Below are 27957 nucleotides of genomic sequence, written 5' to 3'. Positions count from 1 at the left end.
CACAAAACGCTACTCGTATTCAGCCTCGGCCAGATGTCGCAATGGGATTGGCTTTGGGTGTTTTTGCACATGGGCTGCAAGTTTGTGGGTGGCGGAGTGGAGTTTTGCAAGTTTGTGGGCTGAAACATCACGGGCCGGACAAGTTCCTGGGTCTGCCGTGCTTTTACCTCAAATAATTATATCCGTTCATCTATAAAATCTGATGGTCCATATTCTTTTTGTGTTTAACTCAACAAGCCACGTAATTAAGCCACGTACAGTCCATCCACCGCTAAAAAAACGTTTGCACGACCTCTCGCCCCGCCCGCACGACCTCACGCCTCCGCGCCGTTCCTCTCGCACACCCCCACGTCGTTCCTCCTCCCGCAGTCGGGTGTGGGCCGCAGGTCACCGAGCCGTCGCCGGAGCCGCCCTCCGCCGCGGGCCGCAGGTCGCCGAGCCGCGTGCCGCCGGAGCCGCCCTTCGCCGCGGGCCGCAGGTCGCCGAGCCGCCGCCCCGGAGCCGCCCTTCGCCGCGGGCCGCCGGAGCCGCCCTTCGCCGCAGGTCTCCTCCCTACTGTCCGCCCCTGCCCTCCACCGCTCTTACCTCCTGTCTGAACATCTACGCGACACAATTACAACAGAAGCATAAATCCCTATATATATATATATATGCATATGAAATTTCAGAGTCCCCAAAGATGATTAGAGAGAGAGATTAATGACAGGTGTGTATTGGTCATCGATTGGTTTATATTGATTTTTCCTTCTTGTCCTTGGCAGTCTCGCCGCACGTTGTGTCCTCCAAGGAGATGGAAGCTGCTATTCAACGAGGAGGGTTGCCTAGACGCAGCTGGAATGATCATGAGAGTACAGCGTGGGGTGAGCTATATATATCTATCTTTCATCACCAGCAGCGTAATTAGCTCAGTGACATATTGTATCGATCTCACATCCCGGCTAGGGTATATGTCATGTATCATGTGTGACAACACCTGCAGTTAAACTGCTACAAATAACATTCAGGACAGTTGACGGTTTTATCTTTTTTAAAGGGTCTGGGCAGTAGGCACTGTTACATATACAACCGATAGATAATCATTCATGAGAAATAAAACTTGTAGGAATTTGCAGAAAGCATATTTCGACATTCTGGCTCCATCAGTTTGTTTCTTCAACTGATACAAGATTCAGTGGGAAGACTCTGAATCATGCTTGCTCTATTGGTGGTAAATACACCGTTGCATAGCCTACTCCACGTATTCTCATCAGTGACACTTCTTTACTCCCTGGAGGTGCATCCCTTCACATTGTTTTCTACCCTTTCAACCTTGCATTTTTTTCTTCTTCTTAACAACTATCCATTTTCTTGGCTTTTGTTAGTATCCCTTGGGGCATATATACTGCATCTATGCACATGTTCTGACTGCTCAGATTAATTGAACCAGGACGTTGTCTTTATTTTTGGTTATGCGAACAGGGTATCCACCCAAATATCAAAAGGGAAGTATATATGGGAGTTTTTTCTGGGTTGTTACGACCCGAAAAGCACTACTGAACAGAGGAACCAGTTGCGGCAACAGAGAAGGTTCTGTTTTATTTCACTCTTCATTTGCATCTGACTTTCGTCCTCTCATCTAAGTCCATTTTCATCTCATTACAATTTCACTTTCCATTGCGATGCATAATTTTTACAATCTAGCAAAACACTCCCCAATCACCTTTTTTTGTCCTTATTTTTGCAAGAGTGGCTACTTTAAGCATATACTAGGATGTGGACTCGCCGACCGGCTGCAGGGAGTAGTGTATGATGTGTATGCTCCAACAGCCATATTCATGCATTGCTTCACTGATCTTATTTTTGCCAAAGATTGTCTATACTTTTTTTGTGTGATTCCTTGCTTCAGAAATATAAGATTTAATATGCCAGATATTAAATTTGTAATCTATATAACCTTGTTTGCTCACCATGCCTTTCTCCTCAAAATCCTACATGCACTTGCTCCTTGTCCAGGCATCCAATGTTAGGAAAGAGAGGAGATGGTCTTCGTCAGTTGCACTGAAGCATGGGAAGGATGCAGGTGAAGCGTGGAGAAGGACACCGACGTTGTCGAGGTTGTTATAGCAGCGACACTCGAGAACGCTCAAGGGAAGAGTAGATGCGCCTGTGTGGCTGGGTGACTCTGACCACTGGTGAGTTTTTGCTCCTACCCTTCTGACACACCATGTGTACAGTTTGTGCTTGCTTAGAAATTTTGCCCTAATAAACAACAAAATTATCTCCAATCATGTGTTGTATCTTCTACCATCTTTCATATTTTTACATGACTAGCCACTTAGCATTACTATTCATATTTTATTTGTAAATGTACGCAAAGCTCTGGATTAGAAGCTTGAGGCTATCTTCTGAACCAAAATGACCACATTGACTACCTATGTTAAATCTTATACTAAGCTAATGTCAATAGTGATAAGCTTATGCAATTGTTCATCCTACTTGCATTGGATAATATTCTCCTCTAAATTTTTCCTCTTTTTTTGAACCAAAAATGATTATCTTCATATTTCGCCTCTTTTCTAAACCAAAATGATTATCTTCTTCAGATTTCCTCCATGAGCCACTGTAGCACCTTTTATGTTGTGATACTCCTACATATTCATGGTACCAACCTGCATCTTACATATTCATTGGATTTTATATTGGCATTTGTAATAGTATAGTGTGCTATTTATTATGTCGATTATCATCAAATAACTAACAATTTCGTTTCTGCGGTATGGACTGAACTCGGAAAGGAAGCAGTTAATCACATGATTGTAAAGGAATATGCGAAGCTGATGACACTAGAGCTAAAGTTCTTTCTCTTGGATTCCTCAGTTAGGTACACCATTTCTTCAATTGTCCACATTTTAAACTGTATATTATTGTCGTAAATCAAGTGGAATATGTGTATGCAAACTGTCAAACTAAAACTTGGAAACAAACATCATTGATTACTAATCGATGATGTAACTTTTGAAGGAAGTAACAAATGGAATGATTTGTTGCCCATGTACATTTGGTAATTTTCTTTGATAGTTTTTGTTGTTTATGTATAGAAAAAAAATCATTGGTAGAGAGGAATCTTTCTGAAAATGTTTTCTCGGTAATGAAATGGGGAGAAAATGTTTCTCAAAATGCTCATTTCAATTTTTTATGGCTGAAATATGGGAAAGGATGGCGAGTCCATGATGCTTGGGGTTCTTTGCAATTCATTTTCTTCCATTCCTATGATGTAGATATTTCTTCTGTGTCAACCTAAAGTATTATCCGCTTCTGATAAATGCAAAGGAAAATCTGCAAGTTACCATTTACCTTTACGCATATTTATTCTGTTAGTGTGACTTAAACATTCAATATACTTTGCCTATTGACTATGTTAGAGCTGATCTGTGCGAGCTGTTAGCCTTTTGATGAACACATGGTGTTGATTATTTAGGACTGGAATGTTCAGCCTCCCTGTATGCCGACTACATTTCTAAGACATGAACCTATTTTTGTACTATGGTCATCATTTCGAAGAGTTGCTGATGCACACTGCTAATTGCTACAGTAGACACGCAGGCGCAGCTTGGTGCATTCTTCTCTTCTTTCCCTTTATATTTTCTTTATCCTTGTGCTTGTAAATTTGTAACTCAAGAGGTCACAAACTTCTGCAATATGGAGGCATCACTTTCAAACTGGTACATATGCATGTAGCTGTTCATGAAGCATCATTTTACTAAAGTGTCCAATGTATGTTCTCTTATAATCCAGGTGCTTGATCAAGGCTGCGTATGAGCTTATTAACATCGATGGTGTGCTAAATGTGATCATAAGGAACCTGGAAAAGGAGTATGTCTCTTAATGGACATCTTTCTATTTTGCATTGAACTTTGATTAATTATTTTACTGTACATTTTCCAAAATTCAAGGATTGGCTTCTTACTCATTACAAATGGTTCCAGTCTTTATTCTTAGTTTTTACAGTTACATAAAGAACAATGTTCAAATTCACTGACCTGTGCTTTGTGACAGCACTTCACTGTATGTTCATTATATATGCATGTAGCAATACTTCCTTTCAATCTATTCATTAGTTCGTAAGCTAGATCGTATGCCAAGTTGTATTTACTGGACACTTGCTACTCTTTTCCTTGTGCAATTATTCAGTCCTGGTTATATTTTGTGGTATTTCTGAGTTGCATAAATGACTCGAAACATCGGGAGCTACTAAATATTGCCTGTACTGAATTTGTGCTTTTTTGCAATATCAAAATATGGTTCTCCTTCAAAGTATTATTTTTCCTTCTACTGAATATGCTTCTGGAAAGGATCTCAACAGATCAACTAGAAGGAGAAGAGAGCAGCCAAAGAGAAGTTAAGAACAAGACACATGCTTCAGATTAACTCCTATTCCTGGACCTATATGCTTTTGATAATTGAATTAGATAAAACAAGTATATATTTCTAATCGTATGATTTTGACATGCAGCTAAGTTTTCCATATGTCTGACTATTGTGTTGCCGTGCAAATATGCAGAAGGATGGTTTACCTTTTTGGGACTTGGTTTTGTGAATCGATGTGTTATCTTGAGCAAATATCTTATCATTGTACAATGTTATAATATGAACTTTTACTATTGATATATGATATTGTATGTGGAATGTGTCAATACATATATACTTGCGGCAACTTCTAACTGAAATTTATTTTTCACCTACAAAAATATATAGAATCTTCGTCCATGTTTTTATGTCGATACCTGATTTACATGTCCATACAGTTGGGCTGTTCGAGCTAACACTGCAAGGCCTTACAGTGCATCAAGGGCATCTAATAAAGTTTTTAGGTTTGTCCCTAGAACTATTATATCTAGACAAGATACTTGCTTGCAGAACCATCAGAGCTGAACCTTCTAGGTAATTTTACATAATCAGCGGTTGGGCGCCCACAATCATCCATGATTTGCGTCGAAGCGAGATAAGGTTTATTCATGTTCTTATAGTTTGTTTCTCTTTTCTGTTTTTCTTGGTTGATTTTCAGTTATAGAGAAGAGTTAGAGTTGGATGGAGTATCAAACAATGGAATCAAATCATGCATGGTATTGTAAGTCAACCATATAAGCACAGACATGTTTTCAGTTTTCCAATGTATAGTGGAAGTTATTTAAGTCGTTTGAAATATTAATACAGAGTTTTTCCTATTGATGTTTGCTGTGAACAATGTGAATATATTCCCTTAAAAAAATCGTGTGAACATATTTGGATGGTTTCATCTTCAAATAAGATCTCTATAGTAGCAACAATTTTGAATAAAAGATACTTCCTCTATAAACAAATATAAGACATTTTAGATCATTAAAATTATATGTTCACACTTATACCAGTGTGAAAACTGAATAAGGATCAATTTTATTTTAGATAAACGTGCATTTGCACGTGTACGATTACTAGTTACGACCAAAATAAACAGTAGTGTGTGCACTTGTAATAGTTAATAATCAGCAGTAACATTACACAAGGGACGAATTACTAGACAGGGTTACAACAACAAAAACGAATTACTACTAGACAGTGGAAGTGCTGCTAGCTTCTGAATCTGACGGGGGCCGGGAAGGGAAAAGAAGTGACAGTACTTGTAGTACTATAAACACACGAGGAGTTCACCAGAATGGGCACACGGCGACGCAACGACAACGTCCAACACCTCATCTCACCTCCAAAAGGTGACGGCGGGCAGGAGCAGCGCGAGGATGACGACGGCGTAGACGCTCGACGCGCCGCGGCTCCTGCTGCCCCCGGAGAGGTAGAAGTAGTAGTACGGGTTCGCCGAGGACGACGGCGGGGACGGCGGCGACGAGAAGTGCGAGGACGGAGCCGAGGAAGACGAAGACGATGACGACCCGCCGCTGCTCTTCGGTGGAGTCGGCGACGGCGTGGACGGGGGCAGCTCCGTCGACGATGACGACGGGGGCGGCGGGAGCAGCAGAGTCAGATACGGCGGCGGGGGCGTGGGCAGCGGGAGGATCGACGTCGATGGCGAGGGAGGCGACGGTGTTGATGATGACGATGACGGCGAGGGAGGCGACGGTGTAGATGATGATGATGACGGCGAGGGAGGAGCTGGCGGCGGCGACGTGCACACCGTGGGGCACGTCCCGCACTCGCTGATGCACAGCAGACTCGCCTCCGGCCCTCCCGCCGCCGGCTGGCCCTGGTCACCTCCGGCGACAGCCAGCTGAGCACCACAACACGCCACCAGGACGATCACCGCCACCATCGCCACCGCTCTTGGTCCCTCCATTGCCACCTTGACAGGCTGCTCTCATGAGCTTGCTTGGCGCAGGTGGGGGAATGAGATTCCTGCGATCGGCTGCTTGTGGGCCGGAGCTGCCGGTTTATAAGCCAAGAAGTGCAGTGCAGGAGAAGATGTGTGAAACTTCAGGTGCAAGCTGGGAGAGAATATGAGAAGCAGGGTGTAAAGAGAAGATGCTCCTCTCCAGGATTGGCACCAAACGATTGATGCGTCTCAAGAAATCGGCCACCGTAACATATGTTTGTGACTGATACCTTGTCTCATGGAGCTCAAAAGTGTTGGCAAACTTTTGTAAGATAGAGTGACAGGGATAGTAGATTGAGAAGTGCATGTGTAATGATCTGCAGAGTGCAAGGCAGGTAAAGCATCTGCAGAAGCCTGGTCGGTTGGAGAAAGAAGTCGGGTGAGTTGCTACTCTATTATGGCCTCAAAACGTTCCGCGGCAGTTCCACAGGAAACTGTTGAATGACCGCAAGAACTGGGAAAAGGATAACCCGCCTTTCAAACAGGGGTTTGAAATGAAAGAAAAAACGTTGGCAGGTTGTCCTTCAATCATCTTACATAGAGGAGGAAATACAGCTAAGGGAAAGCATAATTACATTGGGCATGCTCATGTGAGGAAGCAAGGCTTACTGACTATAATCTAGAGCTACTGTAAGGATGTAACACACCACAAACATGTGACGGAAAATCTGAATATCTGCATTGATTTCCTATCCCCCCAGAGGATTTTCAATTCGACACTCTTTACAGGCAAACCATGTCAATAAACAACCGACAAAGAAGTACACGGAACACTTGTACAAAAGGCTAACCCTGGAAGGAAAACTTTTGCCAGCCTTTCACTCTTACCAGTTACTTTAAATTCCCCTCTGGGAAGCGAAGTATCAAAAGGACAGTCATGGATTAACAACGTCACTAATCTGTTTCTGCATCTTCCGTTGTTGTAGCTGACTTGAGTTTTTGGCTAACAAACTGCCCCTTGATTCTTGGTCTTTGCTCTGCAAGCTTCTTCCTGCTGTGATATCTGACCTGTAGAGCGAAAGGTAAACAGATAAAAGGGAATAACTGTAAGAAAAACCAAGTGTTTGTGAAAAAGAATATATAAGTGCGCATGCATGATTTGTGAATTTGCAGAATATTTAGGTTTGACAAATAGAATACCTTCTTCTCGAAGCATCTATCTTTCCTTTTCATGCGGAATTTCATCAAGGCAGCTTCACGACGAGACCGATCACTATCCAGTCCATTGTAACCGAAGTTCTGGATGCCACTCTCGTTGCCGCTTTCTGGGGCAATTATTGCGTTGGTGTTTGTATCAGTTTCACCGCTCACAGTCCATCCACGGATATCCTGGCTACAACTAGCACTCTGGTTATTGCGCTCTGCATGAGCTCTCAACAAGTCAATAGGTTCTCCTGATTCTTGGAGAATTTGTTTTGAATGATGCAACCGCTGGTTTTCTTCTAGCTGTCTGTGTTCATCAATCTCTGATGGTTTACCAAGATTTTGATGGTAACTAGAATGATATGCATGCTGAATTCCCATCTGGTTGATGCCAGATGGATCGCATTGCATAAAAGGAGGCTGTGTGTAGTATATCGGAGGCATAATTGCACTGTACTGGTACGGTATAGCAGCAGCGACAGAAATTGGAACAGGTATAAAGCCATAAGGAGGATGACCGAAATTGTCCTTTCTAGGGGAGGAACTGATTGTGCCAGCATCTTCTCTTGCACTGCTTGAAGACGGGATGGCAGGACCCACTGTGCAACTGTCCAAAGGAGCCTGAGCTTGCATTGTAATCTTGCATGTATGGTGTTCATGCGAGGGCAAAGCCCCACTAGATTGAACATTCTTGTCATAAACAGATTCTTGATAAGTTAAGTGGACGGAGGGAAGAGACAGTTGCTTAGCTGATGGCTCTATTCTTTTATTACCATACCTGTCATGTTGCAAAGCATGTGAGAGCATGCATAATAGAGCGCTAATCAGAATTGCACAGGGTATATGTGCAAGCAATTGCTAATATCAACCTCAGGGTCTAAAATATGAAAACAGTGTTCTCAATGAAATAAATGACCATTCCAAGCCAAAATTATTTGGATCAAAATTTAAAATAATGAACATGTAAGTACCTTGAAAAGGCTGAAGAATTTGAGTGATTAAAATTATCCTTATCCCTCAGTTCTTGGTTCACATGACCATCAGAACGCTGTTGCTTTCCTAAGTTGACATCCAGCAAGTGAGAGGGGCAAGGCTGGGGATGGCCGATCGCAGCACCCTTTGAATTTTCATGAAGGGTATTTTCCATGACAGGCTTGACAGCGTTATTCTTTGTGACTGGAGATTTGCATTTTTTGCTAGTTGTTGGTTGGCCAGTAGCCATAAGATCTTTGCCAGGATCACTTGGACGACATGAACTTGCATCAGCAATCCTCATGGCGTTGTCCATTATCTGTCCAGCAACCTTTGCAGAAGTAATGCCATGAAGATACTTGGAACACACATTCTTCTCAGCTGAAAACACTTGCTGCTTACTGGTGCCACATGCATTTCCACTTGGAGCATCTACACAACACCAGGTAAAATCACACTTATTAGATGTGCAATTTACACACTAGATGGCCAATAAACCGAGCACAAGAACATCAAATAACAGAGAAGCATATTTAGGTTTCATACCATCAGTGCCCTTTAATGCAAGTGCCTTTGTGTTCATTCTATCAAAAGGCCCATTCTGTATTTTTAGTTCTCTGCATGAGCTTGCTCCATTATGTGCCACAATCTCCGGTAATTTCTCAACACTCTGAATGTCAGTCTCCCTTTTGCTTCCAGAGCTCTGATAATCATGTCAGAAGAGTGTCCATAGGATTTTAGGTGCAGAAGAACGCCAATAATTAAAAAGAGTAACCAGAATTTTAAAAATCAGTTATGATAAACTAAGGTTTCAGTAAAAAGTGATGGCTACAGTTAACTGGTAGTGACAAGAACAAAAAGACATAGAAAAAACAGTGTCTTTGTTTGCTTCAGGTTTCAATTTCACTTGCTTAGCATTATCAACCTGAGTTAGGAGTGATACCACTCTACTCATACTTTGATATCAGTTAGACAAATAAGGTATAAGCCAGCTCAGTTGCTCACCTGAGCATCACTTTCCTCATCGCTGTTTTCTCCTGTCTTTGACCCGGTACCAGAATTCACACTTATATGGTTGCTGGCTGCATTGTTTTCTGATGCATTTAATTGGCTGTTCATCTGAAATGGAATGTGCAAGGCCTAATTAGTAATTACACCTCAGAAAGCTAGGATAAACAAAAATATTCCTATTTGCTAAAAGCTTATACAACTGCATCAACAATATAGCACTCGTAATCTTGCACAACCAAAATCAGTGCACATTATACAGTTGATAATATTTTCAAGGAAAATGCATTAAAAAAGTATCCAGAAATGACTAGCAGATGTAGGACAAATAGTACAATTGATGAAGGCTACCCCATCATTCATTCCCCATAACACACAGGCTGCAAAAGAAAACATTCGGAAAGACTTCCTGAATGAGGACTTACCGAGTGCCGCCTCCACACATGTTGCCATAAGTTACGCAACTCATTCTTCCTAACTGGCTTCACGAGGAAGTCCACTGCCCCATTCTGCATGCACTTTAGCACTGTGCCAATGGAATCTTGGGATGACATCACTGCACAGATAACCAATGAAGTGAATATTGAGTCGAAGAGAATTCTAATTGAAGGCATCTCATGTTACACACTTCGTTACTAACGTCAGCAATACGCCCATCACTCCACTATGCCACCTGGCTGCTTACGTGTTTGTCGTATTAGGGGCAAAGTGATTGCATTCCCCTGAATGCACTCATCACATAGTGTGTAGCAGGACCATGCATTTTTCACGTGTAGCGCTTAAGAGACTCTTTTGTTATTTTAGTATAGATACATAGCATCTACTTATGTATATCCATAGCATCATATACAATAATCACTTAGCATCTTAGCAATGATGTGATTGCTCTCTTCCCACTATTTCGAACATGTGAACTGAACTACTATTAATTTAATTTCCAAAATTAGCAGCCTTTTTTTGGAAACTTGAGGTCTTCATTTATAGGCAGTTACGCACACTATGAAATAGTATGGTTCCTCAATTAAACTAGCTAATTAGGACCTTAAACTACCCATTTACCTATTAAAATGGCACCAATGTAAAGTTAGACCTTCAATCTCAATCAAACATATTTTTAACGTCAAATCGCTTAAAAAGTAGCCATAACTACCATTGCAATTTTGCCAACAAACTTGCTCCGAACCCATAAACTGCACCAAAATTAAGCTGCCAATTTATTCATCAAGAGATACCACACAAGACAAATCTGTTAAAAAGAGTCAGAAACACAACACGTGGAGCATACCCATAGCGATACTTGAATGGAATCCGACAACGACAACGGTAATTCAATTACAACTGAGAGCAGAGACGGACACTGACTAACAGTAGACAACACGGGAGCAATCCATTTGAATTTAGTTCCAAATATCCAGGAGCAGTTGTGACCATAGACAAAAAGAATCAGCCTACCACAGTTAAGCAATTAGCATTAAAAAAAATCCATTTATAGGCAGTTGGCACACTATGAAATAGTATGGTTCCTCAATTAAGCTACTCCCTCCAATCCATAATAAGTGTACTTATTAAAAGTGTACCACAAAATATCCATTTATCTATTAAAAGTGTACCCATGTCAAGTTAGACCTTGAATCCCAATCAAACATATTTTTAACGTCAATTCGCTTAGGCTAGCCATAGTGGTGGTATCTTAGCTAGTATCATGCACTCAGGACTAGTAAACATGCTGATGTGGCAGACAATTAAAGAAGAGAGAGAGGGTTAGAGTAACATAGGTAGATACCGTATCATAATAAATGCTATGCTACTACTCCCTCTGTTCCTAAATATATGACGTTTTGGCAGATCAATTTGAACAGCCAAAACGTCTTATATTTAGGAACGGAGGGAGTACGTATCATGCATGGCAATAAATAAGATCATATATGACACTAATCTATTATACTATGCACTATGAAGGTAGTATCATACACTAGTATCATATGCATGATCCTAGTATATGATACTCCCCACTATGAGTAGCCTTACAAAGTACTCATAACTACCATTGTCATTCTGCCAAAAAACTTGCTCTGATCCCATAAATTGCACCAAAATTAAGCTGGCAATTTATTAATCAAGAGATACCGCACAAGACAAATCTGTTAAAAAGATTCAGAAACACAACACGTGAAGCATACCCATAGCGATACTCGAGCGGAATCCGACAATGACAACGGTGATTCAGTTACAACTAAGAGCAGAGACAGACACTGACTAAAAGTAGCCGACATGGGACTAAAGCAGATCGCCAAATCTATATGAATTTAGCTCCAATTATCCAGGAGCAGTACCATATGTGACCATATAGACAACAAAAGAAAATAGCCAACTACAATTAAGCAATTAGCATAGAAAAATATCCATTTATAGGCATTTGTTCACATTATGAAATAGTATGGTTCCTCAATTAAGCTACTCCCTCCGATCCATAATAAGTGTCATGGTTTTAGTTCAAGTACCTAATTAGGACCTCAAAATATCCATTTACCTATTAAAAGTGTGCCCATGTAAAGTTAGACCTTCAATCCCAATCAAACATATTTTTAATGACAATTCGCTTAAAAAGTACTCATAACTACCATTGTCATTCTGCCAAAAAAACTTGCTCTGATCCCCTAAATTGCACCAAAATTAAGCTGCCAATTTATTCATCAAGAGATACCGCACAAGACAAATTAGTTAAAAAGATTCAGAAACACGACACGTGGAGCATACCCATAGCAATACTCGAGCAGAATCCGACAATGACAACGGTAATTCAGTTACAACTGAGAGCAGAGACAGACACTGACTAAAAGTAGCCGGCACGGGACTAAAGCAGATCGCCAAATCCATTTGAAGTTGGTTCCGATTATCCAGGAGCAGTATGACCATAGACACACACAAAAACCAGCCTACACGGTTAAGCAATTAGCATATAAAAATATGCGCTGAATCCCCTGCTTAAAGCAGCTGCTAGATAGCGAAATCGAGTACGTTTGCCAGATCGTCCTGAGCCTTACGCCACTGATGATACTCAAGCTGATATGAAGCGTTAGTCGGACGCCGGCGTCTTACTTATAACGGGGATGTTCTTGCACTCGTCAGCCGCGACGATCCTGGAGAGCAGGTCGATTCCGGAGAGCGTGGGCATGTTGACCTCCGTGAGCACGAGGTCGAAGGCGTACGCGCGGCCCCGCATGACCTCCCACGCCTTCATCCCGTCCGCCACCGCCGCCACTGGCGTCACCTCCCGAGAAGAAACACATAGCCCAATTCAGCAGCAGGAAAATCGGCTGGCCGCGCAAGCGCGAGCGCGGCTAAGCTAGAAGAAGGAAGGCTGGCTCACCGCGGTACCCGCACTTGCGGAGGAGCGCGGTGACGACCTGGCGGGTGGAGTCGTCGTGCTCGACGAGGAGCACCCGGAGCGAGCGGCGCGGCAGGATCTCGTCCCAGCGGATCACCCCGCGCGCCGCCCCTCCTCCGGGCCCCGCCGCCGCGGCCGCCGGCTCCCCGGCGTCGGCGTCGGGGGACATCTCGTCGTCGCCGTCCGTCGTGGGAGGTGGAGAGAGGGGAACGGATGAAAATATCTGCAGCCCTGCGTGCCACGTCACGCGGGGGTGGGGGGAGAGAGAGGATCGAAGGCACGGGTGGAAATGGGCCAGATAATACCCACGAGCGCTGCCAGATATTTTTCCCTCCCCTCCTCCACTGCACTGCTCCGGTCTGTTTTTCGGTTGGGGTGCTTTTCTGGGGTGGAGTGTCGTGTGGGTGAAACCTGAAGTGTTTCGGGCGTGATATTTCTGGTGCGATTTTGGGTGTGTCATTTTTTCACGGGGATATTTCGCCGGGAGCTGGTGGCCTCTCGTTTTTGCCAGAGTATTTTAGTGGCTGCTGGCTGGTCTCGGCCGCCACTTGTGGAAAGTGCCATCGAAGAAGAACAGACAGATGGGCACGAGGAACGGTGGAAAGATCACCAGTCAAAAAAAAAAGAGGAAAGATCTACTAGGAGTGTCATCCATCCATCCATACATGACAGACGGCGCCTGGTTTCTTCACGGACAAGTCTTCCAAGAACTACGTGGAGTACAGTTGGCCGGCCGGTTTTTTATACGTAAATAAAGTTGAGCTGAAATTTTTAGCAACCGCATTATCCTCTTTAATTCTGGTTTCCTATATTTCAGTTTTCATGTCCAGAGACATGAATTGCCCCATTCTGTGATGTGATCCAACTCCCCATATGAATTCACCCTATTTTTCGTGATGTGATCCAACTCCATATGAATTCGCCCCAATTTTTTTTTAGATCTGGAGTAGCAATAAGACTACTCAGAAAGACTAGTACATTCAGCCAGCATCAAAGATCGTAGACTAGTCCGGACATCAGCAAGTATCATCTGATCACCGTTGTTTCTGTGGAGTGCAGCAAGCCCGTGGGCCAGGCCATTGTTGCTCCGCTTAACCCCATTGGTCTCCGGCCCCATTGGTCTCCGGCCTTAACCCCGGATGAGCCTTTATTGTGTGTCGTGTGTGTTTTGGACTTGTTGAGCTGTGCCCTCAGCAGTACCTCTGAACCTATTTGTTGTGTTTCTTGGGTGTGTGTTTCTGAACTAGTCCTTGTATGTGCTCGTGGCGGTTTGCTTTATTTATAAAGCGGGGCGAAAGCCTTTTTTGGTATGTATTGTTGCTCCGCTTGGTATGGACTATTTTGCATGCATCAAAGGCGCCCAATGCAAGTTTGATGTCCATGATTATGCCATAGCAGTGGGATCGCGTGGGGCTCTTCCTGTCCACTTCATTGACCATCGTTTGGTTGTCCATCTCTAGGACTATCTCACCGCTGTGGATCGCCGCCAGTGATTGCAGACCAACCAATGATGCTCTTCCCTCTGCCTCCTCAATGATGTGGCTCGTCTGCAGCTCCTTGCAACCAGATAGGAGTAGGACTCCGCGATGATATCTGGCGACAAAACCAGCCGCGCCCGTTCCCGATTCTTTTGCATATGCAGCGTCAGTGTTTAATTTTACTATGCATGGACATGGTGGAGACCATCGCATGCCCGAGGCCTCTGCATAACTCAGCTCGTGATTGGCCTCCTCGGTATTAGTTTTCCGGTCCAACGACATCACTGGGGATCCCGCTAATCTGATTTCCTCCTCGTATTTCTCGAGGAATTGGACTGATGATTTGATTGTCTGTTTTCCATCATTCCGCACGCAGTCTTCCCTTAGGTGCCAAGAGCGCCATAAAAGCAGCAAAAATTTTGCCCGAGTTTCCTCGTTTTCAGAGTCTAGCAGGACTTGCAGCCAGTTATCTCCTGTATACCAGAACTTCTTTTCTGTTGGCAGGTTCCAGATTTCTCTCATTGCTGACCTGAGCCCTCTGCTTTTGGTGCACATAACGACGGCGTGAAATTCATCCTCTCTGTCATTGCCACAAATGCTACAAGTAGCGTCCACTTCAAGGGTTCTCTTGTGCTTGTTCTCTTTAGTAGCAAGGGTTTTTTGTTGCCACTGTCCACGCGAAGATTTGAACTTTTCTAGGCACTTTCGCCTTCCAGATGAGGTCCCAGATGCTGCGGTCCGTTGGTTCCCTAGACGAGCTAGACGGGATGTTGCTTGGCCAAGCGAGATATTCAGCAAGCTTGTAAGCACTTTTGACCGAGAATACCCCATTGTTCTCGAAGTGCCACGCTACCCGATCCTCCATATTAGATGACGGAATGGGGATCTTGCAAATCTCCTCGGCATCGAATGGGTAGAAGATCTGTCGAATGAGACCTTCGTTCCACTCTTTCCTGTCCGGGTGCATAAGTTGATTAACCCACCAGAGTCAAGATCTTCTGATAAAGGCAGCTGTCAATAGGGCCTCCCTTCTTGGGAGCCACTGATCGTGTTGGATTTGTATTTTCTTTCCATCGCCTACTCTCCAGATGAGTCCTTTCTTCAGAAGCTGCAATCCGAACTCAATGGCTCTCCAAACCGGCGAGGCGTCCGACGCAAAAACGGTGTCCAGCAAATTTCCATTCGGGTAGTACTTTGATTTTAGCACTCTTGCACAAAGGCTTTCCGAGTTTTGAATCAATCTCCATCCTTGTTTCGCAAGCAGGGCTTGGTTGAAAAAATGCATATCTCTGAAGCCAATACCGCCTGCTCTCTTAGGTTTTGTCATGCGATCACAGGCCATCCAGTGGACCTTTCTATGCCCCTCTTCATCCCCCCACCAGAAGTCTCTAACCATTCTTTCATACTTTTCGCAAAAACCTTTTGACAACATGAAAACACTCATAGTGAATGTAGGGAGGCTCTGAACCACCGTTTCACATGGACCTCCTTTTCCGCGTACGACATGAATTTTTCCGACCAATCATTACATCTCTTTCTGAATCCGTCCATGATTGGCTGGAACTGGTCGTCCTTCATCCTTCCTTCCGGGGTGGGTAGACCAAGGTACTTACTCTCAAAGGTGTCAGACTGCACCCCAAGGTTTTTTTTTATATCCTCTCTCACAGCGGCCGGGCATGCTCTACTGAAGAGGAGGGAGCATTTGCTCTCGCTGAGTAGCTGTCCGGTGCATTTATGGAAGGTGGAAAGGACCCTCTTAATAGTTTCAGCTTGTTCCGTTGTAGCCTTGGAAAAAAGCAGGTTGTCATTTGTAAAAAGGAGATTGGAGATTCCTGGGCTGTTTCTCACAATCTTGATCGGTGTCAGGTTGTTCTCCATCAGTTCCTTTCTTAACAGATGTACTAATCCGTCTGCGACAAAGAGGAAGAGATACGGGCTGAGAGGATCACCTTGACACAAGCCTCTAGTTGGGACAAATGGGTCTAGCAGTTCCTCATTACATCTCACTGAATATCTCACGGAGCGGACACACTGCATCACCCAGTTCGTCCATTTACTGCAGAGGCCAAATCTCTGGAGCACACCTTCCAAGAAATTCCAGTCCACCCTGTCGTAAGCTTTAGCTAGGTCCAGTTTGTATGCGCAATAGTTATCTCTGACATTCTTGCTGTGCTGGATTTTGTGGAAGCATTCAAACGCTATAATGGCATTATCCGTGATCATCCTCCCCGGAATAAAGGCGCTTTGTGTCTCCGAAATAATCTCATCAAGTATAGGCCGCAAGCGGTTGACAAGGCACTTGGACACCACTTTGTACATGACGTTGCACAGGCTAATGGGCCTGAAGTCCTTTAGTGATTGGGGGTCATTTCCTTTTGGAATGAGGACGATCACAATGTCATTGAGACCTTCTAGGAGGGCACCATTATCAAAGAAATCAGAAAACCCTCTAATAATGTCATCTTTTATTTCTTCCCAGTTTCTTTGGAAGAAACGCGCCGGGAAGCCATCGGGCCCGGGGCTTTGAGGGGGCCGATTTGGAACAGAGCGTCACTGATTTCCGTCTTGGCGAAGGGTTTGGTCAGCATGTCATTCATCTCGCTATTAACTCTGTCCACAATCAAGTCCAAAATTCCGGTTGGCTCTACCCCTTCTTCTTTCTCATAGAGTTTTTTAAAGAAAGAGTTTGTCATTTCATGTATCCCACTCGTGTCCTCTACCCAGGCCCCATTTTCATTTCTCAGTTTTGCAATGGTGTTTTTCTTCCTTCTCCAAGTCGCTTTCTATTGGAACCACTTGGTATTCATGTCTCCCTCTCTAAGGTAAGTAGCTCGCGAACGCTGCCGCCACATGAGTTCCTCCCTAAGTAGCAATTCGTCCAGCTCTCGGGCTAGAGAATCAGCTCTTTCTTGCTGTTCGAGTGATGGTGCCGAGCTCCAGATCCTCTTGAGTTTAGCTCTAATTTCTGCTGTCTTTTTAATGACTGAACCAAAGTCTCTTTCCGCCCATCTACGCAGATCCTCCTGCATGTGTTTCAGTTTTGAGCAGACTTGCTGTAGGTTTCCAGTCGGGCCATCTTCCTTCCAAGCTCTGGCTATAGTGTTTTGCAGAGATTTAGCTCTTTCCCACATTTGCTCATATCTAAATGTACGACTTCTTCTCTGGTCCACCGGTCTCCATTCCATCCTACTTCCAACTCGCAATAGAATGGGGAGGTGGTCCGATCTAGACGAGCAGATGTGTTCCACTGTTGCATTTTTAAAGTGGTCTGACCATTCAGGGGCTGCCACACATCTGTCTAATCGTGTGCGGACATTCGAGTACCCAGATTGCTTGTTATTGTATGTCCACCCTAGTCCTTTGAAACCTATATCAAACAGATTACAGTCCGACAAAACCTCCCGAAAATTTTCCATATTCTTCTCTGATCTTTTAGCAGCTGAGTAATGTTCAGATTGCCACATTGTTTCGTTGAAGTCACCCATCATCAGCCATGGCAAATCACTAGTATGTTTTATCCTCCTAAGAAGGGTCCACATATGGTGACGTTCATGAGCTTTTGGTTCTCCATAGACAAAGGTCCCTCTCTATTGCAGCCCTTGAGGATTCAAATGGATTAACACATCGATATACCTCGCCCCCATAACAATCTTCTTTATTTCAACACTCTCATCATAAAAGAGGGCAATGCCGACACCTTTCCCAGCGCCGGGTTGCGTGATACAATGACGAAGGACGAGCCTCCACTTCATATTACTGACGTACTTATTATTTTGTCGTGTTTCAGATAGGAAGACGAGCTTGGGCTTGTAGGTGTGCACTAGGCACACAAGTTCCTGAACTGTGCGAGGTTGCCCGAGGCCTCGACAGTTCCACGCCATGATCGTCATGGCTCCTGGTCGCCGTCCTTGGCACCCACCAGTGTACCGGGAGCCCCTATTCCAGTTGCTTCCAATCCGTCCTCGTCGCCAAAACCCTTCCCATCCTCCTCACCAGCAGTTCCTTTGATCTTTTTCTCCTGTTCCTTACCTTCTTCCTTTTCCTCTGAATCCGCAGGTTCACCATACTCCTTCTCTCTATCTCCCCTCTTGCCAAGAACAGACACCACCTGCTCAACACTTGCAAGTGCCATCCTGTTACCATTCAGAACCCTGATTTTAGCTGCAGCACCCTTAGCAGTGACTGGCGCTAGAGTTGGTGTAGGGGCGTCGGCCGTTGCCTTGGAGTATCTGGCCACAGGCCCAAACCCAGGCGGGAAACTCAGGTCCTCCTCAATCCCTGCCACGACAGGTTGCTTCTCTGAAACTTTTTGGTGTGTGTCAGATAGGGTGCCGTCCCCCACAGACTCCTCCTCAGCTGGTACGCTTCCATGTTCTGGGAGCGTCTTGGTTTGCTCCCCATCTTCTGCTTCTTTTCCAACATGGTTCGGGACAGAGGGCACCACCTGCGACAGAGAAGTGGAGCCCCCATCCGACACCTTGATTGCGCTGACTGCAGCTATAGCCACCTACACCACAGGGTTTGCAAGGACCTCCTCCGAGGGCCTCTCTTTCGCCTGTTCGGTCAGACTAGCTGTGCCCCCTCTGAACACTTCTCTCCCAAAGCTAAGTAGCCGCCTTGCACTGCTCGCCACCGGAGCAACATACCCTCCCTTACTGTTACTCTTTTTAAATGGGGAGGCGTGCATTGTTGCCGTGTACCTCATATCTTGGAGGTCCACCGGCAACTTACAGTCGCATTGGCCATGCCCAAGAAAACCACAAAAGCCACAAAACCTAGGGTCCCTTTCATACTTCACCTCTAAAAAGAACAGCTCATTCCTAGGTTAATCATGGGGTGTGATTTTGTTCTGGGGAGGTTCATCAACATCATGGTTAGCCCTAACTCTTATGAAGTCACCCCAGATCTTACCACTCCTGTTCGTGTCCACCTCGAGGACCTCACCAAGCATGGCCCCAAGCTTCCATGCCACCCCTTCATCCAGCATGACCGGGGAACATCATGGATGCGCGCCCATATAGGCATGTAGGCGACCTCCACATCGCCCGGCGGAATGCTGCCGTCGTACGCCACCATCAGGAAGGCATCCCGTTGTACGTCAACGGGCCGTTGTCGAGGATGAAGCGCCGGTCCCCCTCCTGTTGGGGAACGTAGCAGAATTTAAAATTTTCTACGCATCACCAAGATCAATCTATGGAGTCATCTAGCAACGAGGGAGAGGAGAGTGCATCTACATACCCTTGTAGATCGCGAGCGGAAGCGTTCAAGAGAACGGGGGTGATGGAGTCGTACTCGTCGTGATCCAAATCACTTATGACCTAGCGCTGAACGGACGGCACCTCCGCGTTCAACACACGTACGGTTGGGAAGACGTCTCCTCCAACTTGATCCAGCAAGGGGGAAGGAGAGGTTGATGGAGATCCAGCAGCACGACGACGTGGTGGTGGAAGCAACGGTGATCTCGGCATGGCTTCGCCAAGCTCAGGGAGAGGAAGAAGTGTCACGGGAGGGAGATGGAGGTGCCAAGGGCTAGGGTGCGGCTGCCCTCCCTCACCCCCACTATATATAGGACCCCTAGGGGGCGTCGGCCCTAGGAGATGCAATCTCCAAGGGGGGCGGCGGCCAAGGGGGGTGGAGTGCCCCCAAAGCCAAGTGGGGCGCCCCCACCCCTAGGGTTTCCAACCCTAGGCGCAGGGGGAGGCCCAAGGGGGCGCACCAGCCCACTAGGGGCTGGTTCCCCTCCCACTTCAGCCCATGGGGCCCTCCGGGATAGGTGGCCCCACCCGGTGGACCCCCGGGACCCTTCCGGTGGTCCCGGTACAATATCGATTACCCCCGAAACTTTCTCGATGGTCGAAACTTGACTTCCTATATATAAATCTTCACCTCCTGACCATTCCGAAACTCCTCGTGACGTTCGCGATCTCATCCGGGACTCTGAACAACTTTTGGGTTACCGTATACTAATATATCAACAACCCTAGCGTCACCGAACCTTAAGTGTGTAGACCCTACGGGTTCGGGAGACACGCAGACATGACCGAGACGACTCTCCGGTCAATAACCAACAACGGAATCTGGATACCCATGTTGGCTCCCACATGCTCCTCGATGATCTCATCGGATGAACCACGATGTCGAGGATTCGATCAATCCCATATACAATTCCCTTTGTCAATCGGTACGTTACTTGCCCGAGACTCGATCGTCGGTATCCCAATACCTCGTTTAATCTCGTTACCGGCAAGTCACTTTACTCGTACCGTAATGCATCATCCTGTGATCAACCACTTGGTCACATTGAGCTCATTATGATGATGCATTACCGAGTGGGCCCAAAGATACCTCTCCCTCATACGGAGTGACAAATCCCAGTCTCGATTCATGCCAACCCAACAGACACTTTCGGAGATACCCGTAGTGTACCTTTATAGTCACCCAGTTACGTTGTGGCATTTGGCACACCCAAAGCACTCCTACGGTATCCGGGAGTTGCACAATCTCATGGTCTAAGGAAATGATACTTGACATTCGAAAAAGCTATAGCAAACGAACTACACGATCTTTGAGCTATGCTTAGGATTGGGTCTTGTCCATCACATCATTCTCCTAATGATGTGATCCCGTTATCAATGACATCTAATGTCCATAGTGAAAGTGCTAGTGATCGACTAGAGGGGGGGTGAATAGGCGATTTTTATGGAAGTCTTCAAAACATGTAAGTTTCGAAGACAAACGATAGAAATAAACCTATTACCATGCAGCGGAAGGTAGACTACACTAGGCAAACCATAGTCAAGTATTCAATGAAGTGAAAGCACAATGACTAATAGCAACTAGTCAGTAAGGATCAGGTAGGAAGATATTGTGAAGCCAATCAGAACAAGTAAACGCTCAGTGAAGCCAACTGGTGATGCAATCGTACAATGACTTCACAAGCACCAACAGTAAGTAAAGGGAAGGGAAGGATGAAACCAGTGACTCGTTGAAGACAATGATTTGTTGGACCAGTTCCAGTTGCTGTGACAACTGTATGTCTGGTTAGGGAGGCTGAGATTCAACTCAGAAGACCTCATCTTCACCTTATTCCCCTTGAGCTAAGGACACCCAGTCCTCGCCCAATCACTCTGGTAAGTCTTCAAGGTAGACTTCCAAACCTTCATATACTTCATTCACCGGCGATCCACAATGACTCTTGGATGCTCAGAACGCGACGCCTAACCGGCTGGAGGATTCACAGTCCTCAAGTGTAATAAGTCTTCAGATCACACAGACAGGAAGACTTAAGTGATGCCTAACACTCTTTGGCTCTGGGTGTTTAGGGCTTTATCCTCGCAAGGAATTCTCTCTCAAAGGCTTCTAGGTGGGTTGCTCTCAAACGACAAAAGCCGTACTCTAACTCTGAGCAGCCAACCGTTTATGGTTGTAGGGGGTGAACTATTTATAGCCACTAGGCAACCCAACCCGATTTGTCGGAAATGACCCTGGGTCACTAAGGAACTGACATGTGTTCCAACGGTCAGATTTCAAACACACATGGCAACTGTACTTGGGCTACAAGCAAAGCTGACTTGTCCAACTCTGGACAAGATTCGCTCTCATAGTCTTCACTCGAAGACATAGGATTTTGGTTTAGCATCACTTCAGTCATTCTGATTGGTTCTCTTGGACCCCACTTAACAGTACGGTGGTTCCTATGACTCAACAAAGAAAAACACAGAACGACAAAACTGCTAAGTCTTCACGCTCCATAGTCTTCACGCGATGTCTTCTCTTGTCATAGTCTTCAATGTGAATGTCTTCACATACCACCTTTGACTTCAATGTCTTCATACATTTTTAGGGGTCATCTCTGGTAGGAAAACCGAATCAATGAGGGACTTATACCTGTGTTATCCTGCAATTCTCACAAACACATTAGTCCCTCAACTAGGTTTGTCGTCAATACTCCAAAACCAACTAGGGGTGGCACTAGATGCACTTACAATCTCCCCCTTTTTGGTGATTGATGACAAACTAGTTGAAGTTTTCAACGGCGAATATAATATGTGAAATTGTAAAGGATAGAGAATTGTCTTCATAAGTTACAAGGGCTCCCCCTGAAGATGTGCATATAAGTAATTTGCTTTTGGAATGCAAATGCACATGGCAGGTTGTACTTGTGGAGATCCTCTTCAACTTATGATGACAATTCATCATGCATGAAAAGTATGTGAAGATAATGACATGCATAATGAAAAATGGACGTCTGCAAAATGATCTAAGTGCGGAATTTATCGTCGCACATGCGGAATTTATCATCGCATCACAGAATTGCAAATAAGTAGCAGACGACCATCGAGTTTAAGTGTTACAACTCAAAGAACCAAATGTATCAAAACGAGAGTTGTAAACACTAGGCAAAACATAAAGTAACCGCCCATATGGACCCGCTTGAAGACTATCAAACTCATATGCTTCTCCCCCTTTTGTCAGTAAGGACCAAAAAGGTTTGAAGACATAGAACATCTACTCGTTCCCATGAGGAGTAGGTGAAGCAGCAAGGTCGTCAGTGTTGTTCGGCGGTGCAGACGAACTAGGAGCAGTGTCGATGCGTGCAGAAGTGGGGGGCGGTGAAGTGGCATCGTCTTCGTCCTCGATCACTTTGGCATTCATAGTTGCCACGGAGGAAGAGAACTTAGAGTCTTCAAGAGACGGAGTTCGTCACAGCACAGTCCTTCTCGGAGGTGTAGAGTCAAACTTGAAACGTTCAGAGAAGCCATCCTCTTGAAGGTCATCTTCAGAACACATAAGCGTCAACCCTTTCCATGTACGCCGACAGGTTTCATGGGCAACAAAGGCATTCTTGGTGGCAAGATTGCGAATGCGGTTGACATCCACCAAGAGGCTTTGCATTTGGCGCTTCAGCCAATCATGATGCCTATCCTGTTTTTTATGAAGGGCAACCAGAAGCTCTCGGTCATTGAGAACACGAGATCGCTTCTTGGGCCGTTGGGCAATAGTGCTTTCAGTGGCTTCAGTGAGGGCACGATGAGGTGCACGTGTAGTACCAGCCAGAGGATAAACACGAGTGACTGCTTCAACTCCTTCAATGTTTTGAGAGAAGCTTTGATGCTCAGCATTCTGAAGACTAAGAGGCTCCTTGGCAGGCTCTGGATAAATGGCTTCAACGGACATATCAACGTCAGGCAGAAAGATCCGATGATTGTGAGCAGAGGGCTGATATGAGACAGCTGAGTGTAGTTTGATCAGCCGCATTATCCATGGAGCGTAAAACTTCAAGCCAAAAAGATCAGATCCTGATGCAGCAAGTTGGCGGATGAAGAAGTCTTGTGCATTGAAGCATTTGCCGTGAAGAATATAAAAGACCAAAGTCTTCATTGCACCTTCCAGCTTTGCATGTGGAGAATGTCCTTTGATGGGCCAGAGAGTTCGCCTTATAATGTGATAGATAGTGCGTGGCAGATACTCAAGGTCTTCAACAAAGAACTCCTTAGGATATGCAGCATCTGGAGGCAAAGGCTTCATCATGCTAAGCATCTGACTCATGTTCGGTTCAGGCTTCTGAAAGATGCTCTCCATAGCTGCACTGTGAAGCTGGCAACCAGGTTCAAAAAGATCTCCAGGAGTGGGCAGACCAGTGAGCTCAATGATATCAAAGGCTTTGGCTTCATGATGAACATTGCCGGTCATCCACTCAAGGACCCAAGTCTTCGAATCTCTGTTGTAGCCACGAATATGAAGAGTGGCATAGAATTGGAGCAGCAACTCTTCGTTCCAGTGCTCTTGGTCGGTGACGAAAGGCAACAATCCAGACTCTTTGAAGCAATCCAGAGCTTCTTCCAAGCAAGGCAGACCAGTTATGGCTTCAGTGTCAAGACGCATATGAGGGAAAATGCGACCTTGATTGTACAGAATGCATGAGTAATAACTTCGCTGCGGATAGCTCCAGAACCGATTAGAAGATATTCTTTCCCTTGAGTAGGGGTTCTTGGCGCTATTGGAGAAGGTGTTGTCTGCTTTGAAGCCGTTGACATTAAAGGATCCGGGTGCTGATGCAGGACCTGGAAACCTGGGCAACCTTGGCATTGGCTTCTGTACCTGAGGCCTGTGCTCAACATGATAATCAAACTGAGGTCCAGCAGCAGGTGCAGGAACAGGAGTAGTGGCAGAGGCGTTGGGCTGCACAACAGAGGCTTCAGGAGCAGTTGCATCATTGGCTTCATTGACTTTTGGCATTGGTGCAGGCTCCACATTTGCTTCAGCCATGACTACATCATTGGCTTCATTTATGTTGGGGGTGGCAGCCTCAAGATTCTCAACCTCCACTTGATGAGCTGGAGGGTCGGGCACTGACACGTTCTCCTTGAGAACAACTTCTTCAGTAGTGGGGGAGTAGGGACACGTTCTTCTTCTTGTGTGTCGTCGGCTGATGCAGCCGGAATGTCTTCAGCAGCTTTAGCCTTAGACTCGGAGACATTCATGGTAGGAGTGGCATCTGGAAACACTTAACGTGCAACAGATTGGTGGGGCACTTCTCCTTTTGGAACGCTCGAAAGAGGGACTTGAGACCTTGGTCCTTTGCGAAGCCTACATAACGCTGGCGACGCCTCTAGAGACGGAGTTGGCTGGGCCTCAAAGTCATCTTCTTCTTCTTGCCGGGGTGGTGTGACTTGTTGTTGTGGGTGATCAGCCCATGATGCATCCTGAGCAATTGGCGTCAGAGGACGACCAATGCTGATGAGTTCGCTGTGCGTAAGCACAGGCGATGATACCAAGTTGTGCTCGATCTGAGGAAGAACTACATCATCTTCAACATTGTCATAATAACCAATGTCTTCAGCAGCGGTGGGATCAGCTGCTGGAATGTCTTCAGCTTCATGAGCCTCTGTGAAAGCAGGCTCATGGACAGTCAGTTGGCGCTCTTGATGTTCAGCGGCAGGGCGAACCATGGAGATAGGTTCAACAACTAAGGGCTCTATGGGAGCAGCCCGATCCTTCTTGGTCTTGCGCTTCTTCTTGGAGGGAGCAGCAGCAGAGGCTTCAGGATGTTTCCTCTTTCTCGCTTCAGCCTCAGCAGTCCTCGTCTTCTTCAGTTCTGAAGCGGTTGGCCTGACCTTTGGCTTCGAGCCAGTCATGCTGGCTGGGAAGACAATGTGATGTGCTTCCTACCTTGGTGCTTCGGGTTCGGCCACAGCTGGCTTCTTCTTCTTCTTTGTAGCCATCCTGGGGTCGATGCCAGGATGACCAAGGGCCTTGCACTTCTCAGCCTCATTGTAGGCTTGCACACACTTGTCAGCCAGGCTCTTCATGCGCTCACGAGAACCTTGAGCTTCTTCATGCTTCTTGAGAAAGGCTTCTTTGAGCTCGTGCAACATGATCTTGAAATTTTTGACCTCTTGCACGCTGAGCTTGGCCATGTGCTTCTTGAACTGAGCTTTCTCAAAGTCGATCTTTTGCTTCAGTTCAATGATGCGCTAAGCTATAGCTAGCTCTGAAGCAATGGCGCCATGGAAGGCGACACTAAGGTCAATTGGAAGTTGCAGATCTTCAAAGCTGAGGTTGGGTGTGTCAAACCACTCATCAATGAAGTTGTGGATGATTGCCACGTCAAAGAGAGGCAAATCATTGAAGATTTCCGCTTCTTCTTTGCTCTTGATCAGTTGCTCAAGAGCGTCATCTGCAAGATCTTCATCCCTGGACAGATCAATGGCGTCGTTGTGTAGAATAGCATCAGCAGTCAGTTCTTGGCTGGTGTGTTGCAGAGGCATCTTGACTTTCGAGGGCTGGAGATGCGTGACAAATCTTCAGACTGCACACTGTCTTCAGGAGGTGCAGTAGCCAGTGGCTTCGTCCATGAGATTTTTGGTGTTGAGGCAGGCTTTGAAGCTTTAGGCTGCTTCAGTTTCTTTAGCTTCGGAGGTGCAGGCGCTTCATCAGATTCAGCGTCATCTGCAGGCTCATCCACGGCTGTCCCTTGAACCATGATATGAGTGATGAGACCTTCTAGGTTGTAGAAGGGCCCAACAAGATTGGGTTCATCTTCGCGGGTGCCATCGGCATGGGGAGCAGAGGGACCAGGGTTGAAGTCTAGTCCCAATGACTTCTTGTTCTGCTTCGCCGAATTCTGGGCAAACTGGAAGTTGCGCTTGAACAGATTGTTGTCACGACACCATAGCAATGATGATGGGTCAGCATCCGCAGGCTGTGGTCCACGGACCATGTAGGGATAGAAGCCTTGTTCAATGGCTTCATCTTTGGACCTGGGTTGAAGATTTCTGTATAGGATGTCTCCCCATGGTCGCTTGATGGCATTCTTCTCAGCATATTCCTTGGTCACAAACCTGTACTTGAACCACTGTTCTTCCCAATATTGTCAAATCCATTGGATTCGTGTCTTGCGCTGATTGTAATCCTCTTCTGGATCTGTCTTGTACAACTCTGAGAGGTCATCGGGCAGATCTCTTGATGTTTCACCTTGACGCTTTCTGCCACCCTTCCTTACTGATTTCTCTGCAGCCATGAACTTTAAACTGAATGGCTTCAATACGTTCAAAGGCTTCAAAAGTTTTCGCTTGCTGGACAAACAGGAATTGGCTTCGGGAGAATTTATATGATGCTGTAAGAATTCTGCAAATGAATGCAGACTATGAGAACCAAGGGATTCTCCCACGGACATGTACCTGTGACAGCATTAAGGTGTGAGGGAAGGGGAAGAGGTCATATGCATTCTCAGAAGATTTTGAAGATAAATCGGTTTAGAAGACATTGACCTCATCATGCGAAGACATTCACTCATAGATAAGGAGTTGGTTCCAGATTTGTACGAATCCACGGATCAGTACAAGTGATGAATCTAACTACTTTGTGAAGCATAAGTGAACATACTAGGCATATTATGAGATGCATTATGAAATAGATCCAACTTGTGTGAACAGAAACTGCTTGTGGTAGAAAGTGACGAATCTATAGGATCAAAGGGGCCGTAAAAAGGAAGTTTTATTTACCACACGAAGAACTGCTAGACGGAGTGGAAGAGGAGGCCGAGCAGTTCGATCGTCCGTGCCCTAACTTGGCGATGGAGGACACCTACGGCGACGACGGAGAAGACGATGTCCGCGGCCGGCGTGAAGACAGCGTCGGAGAGTTCGCGGCAGCTAAGCGCTTCGTCGCCGGCGTCGTCGAGGGCTAGTGATGGCGCTAGGGTTTGTGCGAGAGTGGAAGAAAGGATAATGACTATGGTGAGGCGTGTATTTATAGGGACAGGGACGGCACAACGTTATTACACAGGTGCCCCTGGCGATTCACATCTGAAGGACACGTGGGCATCATGCAACATATCGGAGGTTGTTCCACGTTCCCACGCACGCCTGGATTGTCGGGTGGTCGTTCCCACTTCTCCGGGTTTTAGGTGAAGGAATTTGCATTGAAAGCGGACTTAATGTCTGTCTCTGTATCTTCTGCTAACAAGGACGCAGAGAAGACATTCGACCATTTCAAGAGAATGCATATGATTTGGAGAGATAGAGTTTGAGATAGAAAGCATAGAGAGGTTAGGGTCCGATCACATTCACTTAGTTCAAAAGATTCAACAAGAAGACATAGCTATAAGTGAATGCTGTAGAGGA

At 45.6% G+C, this 27957-nt stretch overlaps 2 protein-coding genes and 1 long non-coding RNA gene across 3 annotated transcripts; 1 reads left to right on the top strand and 2 right to left on the bottom strand.

Moving 5' to 3' along the window:
* Positions 1–528: 528 nt before the first annotated feature.
* Positions 529–4627, top strand: LOC119286337. The gene is made up of 6 exons (XR_005140386.1): positions 529–543; positions 762–860; positions 1459–1566; positions 1993–2171; positions 2775–2860; positions 3458–4627. It is a non-coding gene; the product is annotated as an uncharacterized LOC119286337 (long non-coding RNA).
* An 839-nt stretch (positions 4628–5466) lies between these two features.
* On the bottom strand, positions 5467–6859 carry LOC119286336 (vegetative cell wall protein gp1-like). Its single transcript, XM_037565710.1, has one exon. It carries the CDS (start codon positions 6302–6304, stop codon positions 5714–5716), a length of 591 nt encoding a protein of 196 aa, XP_037421607.1. The 5' UTR covers positions 6305–6859; the 3' UTR covers positions 5467–5713.
* Positions 6860–6997: 138 nt separating this feature from the next.
* On the bottom strand, positions 6998–13180 carry LOC119286335 (two-component response regulator-like APRR3). Its single transcript, XM_037565709.1, has 8 exons — positions 12834–13180; positions 12563–12724; positions 9889–10019; positions 9461–9574; positions 9002–9158; positions 8455–8887; positions 7481–8261; positions 6998–7348 (listed from the first exon to the last, which is right to left on the bottom strand). Exons 1-8 carry the CDS (start codon positions 13018–13020, stop codon positions 7235–7237), a joined length of 2079 nt encoding a protein of 692 aa, XP_037421606.1. The 5' UTR covers positions 13021–13180; the 3' UTR covers positions 6998–7234.
* Positions 13181–27957: the final 14777 nt, after the last annotated feature.

The sequence above is a fragment of the Triticum dicoccoides genome, chromosome 4A (assembly GCF_002162155.2).
Source record: "Triticum dicoccoides isolate Atlit2015 ecotype Zavitan chromosome 4A, WEW_v2.0, whole genome shotgun sequence".
NCBI lineage: Eukaryota > Viridiplantae > Streptophyta > Magnoliopsida > Poales > Poaceae > Triticum > Triticum dicoccoides.
Note: the sequence above shows the minus strand (reverse complement) of the source record. Positions and strands in the feature narration are given on the sequence as shown.

Bases quoted from the DNA above. Each gene is read 5' to 3' on its own strand.
- LOC119286336 (XM_037565710.1), bottom strand. From the start codon at position 6,304: ATGGAGGGACCAAGAGCGGTGGCGATGGTGGCGGTGATCGTCCTGGTG.
- LOC119286335 (XM_037565709.1), bottom strand. From the start codon at position 13,020: ATGTCCCCCGACGCCGACGCCGGGGAGCCGGCGGCCGCGGCGGCGGGG. The intron at 9,575-9,888 runs GTAAGTCCTCAT...ATTCCATTTCAG, and splicing joins ATGTGTGGAGGCGGCACTCG to ATGAACAGCCAATTAAATGC. The intron at 7,349-7,480 runs GTATTCTATTTG...TTCGCTCTACAG, and splicing joins ATAGATGCTTCGAGAAGAAG to GTCAGATATCACAGCAGGAA.